Below are 8,216 nucleotides of genomic sequence, written 5' to 3' on the forward strand. Positions count from 1 at the left end.
TGTGAGCAGTACAAGTAATTTATTATGCCTCATGCTCACTCTTATCTAAGAATGTCAGTTAATTTCATGCTTTTGCCTTCTTCTACTGTTGAGGTATTTTGCTTAGCCTCCTGAGTCATCTTAAGGGGTTACCTAGTCAGGAACAACTGACCCACAAGGATTAAGTTTCACCAGATTGTTTTGAAAGTACTCTTGAAAGAAGAGAGAAAGTGGTTTTCTTTAAACTTTTAGTTTAATTCTACAGTATTTGTCTTGCTTCTACTCTGCAATTACACTTGAGGTTCAAAGGAATAGCTTCAGAGGTTCTCAGCTACCAGTGCTAAAACTCCACTTTTAGATAAACTCAAGTAAAAATTCTGGAATTTTCTTGCCATCATACTTCAGGTTCACTTTGCACAGTACAAGTTCTGATGTGATGGACCTTTACAGAAGAGTGATTTAGGCATCTTAATAAAAAATAATCCTTAAAAATATAGTATCTTCAATTCAACATTCAGTTTATTTTCTAAAATAAAAAACCCATGCATAATTCTAATATACAGTGTTTGATTCTTACCAAAGACATGTTTATAAATATTTTTTTCCTTTTAACAAAGATCTCTATCTACAGTCCAGATCCTGAATGCCAATCTGCCCAATTGCTTTTCAGGCAAACAGACTCAATTGAAGAAAATGTAGATCCATATTGTTTCAGGTACTGGAAGACAAGTGTACTGCAGAACCAAATAATGATCTCTCCAGGCACTTGCCATTTGGCTAGCCCAAGTCTAAGAGTTTCATTATTTACAAAAAGCAACAAAATTGCAGTAGTTATAGCCTTCTTAGCTAATTTCCACATGAAAAAAGGTGCAAATCCAGACATTTGTCAGCCATCCTGCTAAGAGAAAATACCGTATTTCTTCTCCAATTCTTCAACAGAAGCATCTTTTAATCCCATGTGGTTCACATGATTGAATAATACCTGTGTAACTGAAAAAGAAAATCCCAACATGAATTGTTATTTTTGTGTAAGGTAAATTAATCCAACTCTTTCCTCTGTGAGAGTAAGGGGTGTATGGATTATACAGATGAAATATGAATACATTTTTAAACTACTGGGAGGACAAAGAAAAGTAGCTAAGTAAAACTCTCACTTTGTTTCAATGCCCAGGAGCTGCCTAACAACACTTCCTTAAACAAGTGTATAATCCAGGCAACAGATAGCTTTATTTCTTTACTACCCTGACACAATGACACTACATGCAGAAGACAAATGTTAATGCCAATGGCAGATAAAGCTTACATCAGGTAAAGGTGTGAATGACATTTCTAAGAGGCACTGCACTTCAGTAAGTCAAGCTATTTTATTTTAAGGAGATTCACGTTTCAAAAAAAAATTTTAAGTATAATGGCTATTAGTGAAACTCAGTGGTAGATAGTAAATTTAAATTTCCATTGTCCCAGAGAAATGTTTTGCTTGTGTTTCACTATTACACTGCCTGTCTGGTGTGCTAAATAAAGGAAAAGTTTGAGACAAAACCCACTTTTATAAGCCATGAATTCAAGCCAATGACAACACAAATTGCAAACTAATGTAAGTCATGCCTCTGGAACGGGACAGACAACCAGGCTGAGTGCTTTAGAGATATTTGCATTCTTATGCCAACAGGTAAGTCAGGATTTGTCAAGAAATAATTGTAAATTGTGGAAAGTGTATAATCTGGCTACCTGGGATATCAGATGTAGAATTCCATACAAATTCATCAATTTGTAACATTATCAGCTACAAACTGACAAACTGGCAAAGCTTGTTTTAGTGGTATTACTGATTAAAACAAGAGGATTTAGCTGTAGCTTTCTAGTCTAAACAATAAATAAGGAGTCAAAGGATTAAGAAAACTTACATGACATTCATATTAACTTCTAAAACAATTAAAATAAATAAATAAATAATAATAACAACTAAAGTGATTATTACGTAGAATAAACAAGAATAGCGCTAAGTTTTACATATTTTTTCCAGATTCTACAGTATCACAAGTAAGTTTACAAAGACACTACAAAATTACTTACTTTTTTTTTCTGAAGCTGACATAAACATTACTGCCATATCAAATCTTTTTAATTCAGAGAGCCTCCGGAGGATTTCAAGGATGAGTGATGGCTCCTCTTTCCTGAAGATTATTACAAATATAAAAATAACCACTGTTGATTAGAAATATTCAGTAGCTGCAAGCAATATTGAAGAATTCAGGAACAAGAAATTAAAGGACCAAAAGAATTTCCTTCTCTTTCATATTCCCTGTCTTTGCCTTTCCTGTCCATTTGTCCATTCACAAAGCAGAAAGTCAATATCCAGAAAGTTTTATGTAGGTATTATTGTTCTACTGAGCAAAAGCAAAGAAATACAAAAACCTAGACTGATGCAAACTGACTGCCTGTCATATATAGAATACCTATTACATGACTTAATGCTTATACTTGGTCATAACATCACTATTTTTATATGTATCAGGTAGTGTTAAAGGAAGCAGCACATGTGCCTTAGGAAACATATTGAAAAGCTGAGCCAATTACAGCTGCCTTTATTTTCACCCATACAAAAAATTCCTAGATTGTGTTCATTTTACATTTTTCTGGTCAACAGTAAACAGGCATTGCCTTTGTTACAAATACTAACAAATAGTAATTTTCTTTTCTTCACATTTATTTTGGAGGGAGAAAGGACTCTTTCCTTACAGGAAACAATTTCAGCTTTTTTCTGTTGCCTTTCTGTTGTATCACCAAATGCAGGACTGTATCTCTAAGACAGCATTTTTCACTCATGTGATGGGTATTTTACTTTTTAAGGAAACCAAGGGAAAGGCAAACATTGATTGCCTTTCATAAACATGCTTGCTTATCTCCATAAAACAACCCTGAAAAACATTGAGTGTGTGCTTCTCAGACCGTGTAATTCAGAAAAGCAGTACACTGCCTCTGACAGACAAAATGAACTTCAGGACTCAAATGGTAGCATGTATAGAAATTCCAAAAATAACTTGTCAGGTCCTGTCTTATCAGAACCTCAGTCTCCAACACACATTTGCTACAGGCAACTGTAAAATGCCAGCAGATAATTAAGTCGGAATGCATCACAATAAGCGTGGCATAAAACTGAAAGCCTCTGAATTTCTCAGCTTTAGAAAGTTAAAATAGAGGACAATGAGGAAGTCTGTGTACTCTCAGAACACACACACACAATAATATAAAAAGTTATTTCATACAGACTAATCTAAATTTCTGGTGCTTTTTAGTAAAGCACAATTCAACAACACTCAGTAAAAGTATTTTTTCACTTTTCTACCTGATGTGTCATCATCAGTTTCACTTCTTAAGAAGCAACTACTGAGTAATTCCAAAGATTTCATTATGCTCATGTAATCCTGCATGTAATTTTTACATTTTAAAATCTAATTAAAATTACATTTTACAAAATGTAATTTTGTAAGCCCAAGGTTGGGACTAGAGAGACCATTAAAAACTCCCAAACAAAAAACAATCTTCCCCTACCAAAAAAACCCCAAACCTTTTAGAAATAGGAATAAGCAATATAAAACTAAGGAGGAGTTAAACTTACTCAATGTAGAAGTCATGTAGAATTTTCAGGATCTGGTTAAATAAGTCTGGATCTAACGATTTCTGAAACAGCTTTGCATAAAGCGAGGGCTCTATTTGCTATGGAAAAATTTAAAAAGTTAATTTTAGACAAAAAAAATACCACTGAGTCATAAGAATTACATGTGTATTTTTAGAAGGTCACAGACGATGCTGAAGTGCATGAAAGCCAAAAAACCAAATCACACAATTTGACATCAAAAACTTTTGCTTGTTTGTTTGGTTTTTTTCTGGTAATGGTAATTTCTAACTTCTCTTAAAAAAAATTCTAAGTGATTTTTTTTCCATATACATGTAAGTTAAAGTACACATTAAATAGAGTGCTGTACTTCAAGCATTTGCTCAGTTTAAAAATGTTGCTAGATCTAATTACCCTAGAAGCACTCATTTGAAAAATTAGAATTTAATAGAGTTGCTAATGCATTTAAGTCTTTAAAGAACAAGGGCCTATATTTAAAAAAAATACAGACTGCACTTAAAGCAAATAAAAAGCTTCAAAAGAAGAAAAACTCAAATGCACATCAGACTACTTATTGTTATGTGAAGACAATTAGGAAAAGGGACTATTGTACAAATGAGACACTCTAAACAAAGCCATCCCTTCCACCTAAGGGTACTGTTTCTTCAACTGATGTTGAAGAAGCTGTCCTAACAGTGTTGATACTTTGTGTTTCCTACCTTCACATACAAGTACATGTTTTCAGGGCAGTCTTTCAACTTCCTGAAGTCAGATTCTAGCTGGAATGAATTTGCAGGAATGGGAGGAACTGGAGAAGCAGACATAAATGACCTTCTGATTTCTTTTTCTTTCTGTTTGTTTCCAGGAAAAGTTGGATGCAATGTTGATGAAATTCCTTTCACATTTACAGGCAGCCTGCAAAAGTATTTTCAAACACAACATCAAATCAACTTTTAAGGGAATTCTACAATGAGACCTAACTGGAGATCTTTCATTAAAAGCTAAAATAACTGAAAACTTTTTTAGAAAGAATGTGTTTTAGTTCAAGCAGATATTTCAAAATTCCTTCTAATTATACAAACTTTATATTCAATTCACTTTTTCTAAAAAAAACACATCTGCAAATACTAAAATTTACTCAGTCTCTCTCTACTTTGTTTCTGGAAATAACTGCATTTTATAGGTTTCTCCCATATATACCTGTAAAAAAAAAAATCACTTTTTCTGCAATTTCATAATGCAAAACAGTAACGATGTCAAACAGGTAAAGTAGTTTCAACACTGCTAGATCTATTTTTTTGTCCTATAATTTGTCATTTAAGTCCATTGATTTTTTAGAAATTAAGACATGGCTAAGAACATATTCTTTTCTTCAACACTTCACAGTAAATCCATCCAACAGCTAGAAAAGGTCAGGGTCAGTGCTTCTCACAGAAATTCTTTGGTAAGGATTCTTTATATGAACAGAATAAGGCCGTGTTGATGCAGTGGACGAGTTCCAAGACTGAACAAGGATAAAGTTCTGTACTTCAGCCTAGTTTCAGCAAGACAGACTTACTTGAGTGTGCCTAACTAACACAGTGTGACTTAGAAGCTGAGCACATCTGAAGCTACCACCTGCCTCAGCAGAGGAAAGGGTGGTGACACACATCTGCTTCTCTTCTCTCATACAACTGGTGTACAAAGAATATTGGAACCCTGTTCAAAATCTCTTCTGAAAAACTACAAATACAAATTGTAAAAACAGCTGGGGAAGATGGAGAGGTTCAAACAAAGAAGAGTACAGCATGCAGGAAAATATGAATTCCTTTGTATTTCCAGTATAAGAGTTTTCCATGACACTCAATAGATCATATTTGTCTCAACCACTGAGTGGTCAAAGAGGCAGCTGTACAAGAACTGCAGTTTCTTTCATCATTTCATTTTTAATTCTGATTCTCCAAAGTATCTTCAATACCTCACCACATGTAGACATCTGGAAATGAACATTACATTTCAACTACACTTACCTTTTTAAAAGAGGATCACAATTATTACACTTACTGTAATACTGATGTATCACTGATTTCTTCTATTTTCAAGTGCTTTGCTTTTGGAATATCAACTGTAGTCAATAGATCATCCTGATCTAGAGTTTCTGTTGCTTCAACACTCATTGAATTCCTCCAGTTATTTACTAAAGTAGTGCTGGGCAAGTCACCATCTGATGCATCATCATCAACTTCTTCAATATCTATTCTTCGCAATGGCTTCTAAACAGAGCACAGACCTCATGTCACATGTGGACTCAACAGACTCCCGACACAGCTGTGTGTAACTTCAAATAATCACATGATAACCAGTTACCTCTGCAGTGGTGCACAGAGAAGACACTGCATAAAGGTAAATGGCAAAACCAGGAAACCATAAAATTCTACATGAAGCCTTATATGATAATTTTATTGCTTTACCCTCATGAACCAGTATATCCTTACCCTAGAGGATCTCCGTATAGAGTCTGTTTTCTCAGTAATAATTTAAAATGTGTATTTTTTTCCCACTAAAGTTGAATAGCCAAGATAGATCATATAGTTTGTCCCATTATGTGGTCAAGCTTTGCAATTTAGGAAAACAGAAAAATATCGAACAACACAGGCCTTGAGCCACAACTTAAAATTTTGTTATAATGAATATCTAAACTCAACCCTGCTGATTGACCAAATTACATACATCCTAAGGTAATTATTATAAATTCCACCACATGCTAAAGCGCTTCAGTTAATCTCTGCATGATCCTCATTATTTTTTACCATCACCTAGTGCCACCATCACAGGTCTTAGAAAAAAAGCTCTCATCACTTCTTACTTTAGAACTTCATTTCCTGAAGTATGTATTGCTCTAGAAATACAAAGGCAAATGCACATGATTTAACAGACTCAACAATTTAGACTTCTAGGAAATGGAAGTACTAAAAGCACAGACGTTTCATCTATACTTATTCTATCTTAACAGAATAACAAGAGGAATACAACCAACCTAGCATCTTCACTTAATTTAGCAGCCAAAGTCAACACTTAATAAATATAACTGTCTATAGTATTTCAGGTACTTTACAATGAATTAATTTAGGTTTAAAGAAATAATGTTTCTAGTTAAAGAGAGGACATAATAGTTCCTCTTCCCAAAGGATTAAAATAATCACACATTTTTCACTAAAACTATCCATCTGAATTTTACTATTTATGAGGGTAAACATTTTCAAATAGTATGAGTGCATATATATACAAAGGACGAGCACTTTTTGTATTTACACAGCTGATTGCTAAATGTATAAGGATTAAACGTACTAAGAGAGGAAGCCTAATACATAAAGAAACCTGGTATTGCATTTTTTCATCTGTAAGTCATTCTTACAGATAGTCTGTAACCACTGATAATTCACAGTCCAAATACATTGCTTATTGAAAACTAATATCCAGCTGTCCTGCAGTTTACATGGATGAAAATGCATGCTCAAAAGTCTTTGGAAAGTAGTCCTAAGTGACAGCAATATGACACAAGCAGGCAACTGCAGGTGTCTTGTATCCACTATGGCTGCTGTAAAAAATGTAAACAGCAGTAGAAACAAAAGGAAGTTTACCCAGAGCTTCTCAATTGCATTTGTTATGTATTTACTCTCAACTGCAATGTTACCTATGGGCACAAGACAGGGTTTTGGGGCTGCCTGCGTATTCCACACTATAAACGTAGGCATACACCATGTTTGCTGAGGGTGGTACTGCAGGCTGAGTGCTTACATCACCACTGCTGTGAACTTCACCATTTCCATGTGTGTATATGTTCTTGAGAAATATCCAGAGTAAATTTATAGATTTTTGGATTTCCACAGGCAAGGCTATCTATCAGGGGGTAGTCTACAACACAGAAAGTAGATTTTAACTCTAAGCTCTACTTTTCCCATCCTTATAGAAAGTAATTCACAGAACAACTTACTGTTGATTTAATCTGTAATGGATTATCAATCACTTTCACTATATTTTTTATTTCTGCTTCTTTTATCAATACTGCAGGATATTCTTGGTGAGTCTGCTGCTCTTTCTCAGCTAATTCCTGAAAAAAAATATCAAAAAGATCAGGTGTTTCATGAATAAACACAAGGTATGTTAAAAATAATGTAATAAAGAATAAAAACCTTTTAGTACTATAGACTCACAAAAAACTCCCAAACAAACAAAACCCCACTATACCCAAACAAGCATACATACATTCCTTATTTTCGTGAGTTCATTTATTGCTTGTTTATTTCCAGGTTCCAGCTTCAGAACAGCTTCAAAATCTGAATGAAAAACAACACGTAAACTGTAAATATTTCAAGTTACAAGGTACACATAGCAGATTTTTAAAACACCTATCTTCCTTTCATACCTCTAAAATAATTAAAGGCAGGTAAGTCGCAAAATAGACAAGGTTGAAAGGGAGCACAGCGGGTCATCTGGTCCAACCACCCTGCTCAAGCAGGGTCATCCTGGAGAGCAATGCACAGGATGGAATTCAGACAGCTCTTGAGTATCTCCAGTGAGAGAGAATCCACAACTTCTCTGGGCAATCTGTTCCAGAGCATGGTCACTTGCACAGTAAAGA

At 34.4% G+C, this 8,216-nt stretch overlaps 1 protein-coding gene across 1 annotated transcript in view; it reads right to left on the reverse strand.

Annotated features, from left to right (window-relative positions):
* Positions 1-213: 213 nt before the first annotated feature.
* The window catches only part of RPAP3 (RNA polymerase II associated protein 3), an 18,913-nt gene continuing 10,910 nt past the window's right edge, over positions 214-8,216 (reverse strand). The window contains exons 11-17 of the mRNA XM_019006785.2: positions 7,841-7,911; positions 7,569-7,685; positions 5,639-5,847; positions 4,315-4,510; positions 3,599-3,696; positions 2,053-2,153; positions 214-969 (exon numbers count right to left, since the gene is read on the reverse strand). Coding sequence (XP_018862330.1) covers positions 878-969; positions 2,053-2,153; positions 3,599-3,696; positions 4,315-4,510; positions 5,639-5,847; positions 7,569-7,685; positions 7,841-7,911 — 884 coding nt within the window. The 3' untranslated portion in view covers positions 214-877. The remainder of the gene's footprint in view (positions 970-2,052; positions 2,154-3,598; positions 3,697-4,314; positions 4,511-5,638; positions 5,848-7,568; positions 7,686-7,840; positions 7,912-8,216) is intronic.

This window comes from Parus major, chromosome 1A, assembly GCF_001522545.3.
Source record: "Parus major isolate Abel chromosome 1A, Parus_major1.1, whole genome shotgun sequence".
Classification (NCBI taxonomy): Eukaryota; Metazoa; Chordata; class Aves; order Passeriformes; family Paridae; genus Parus; species Parus major.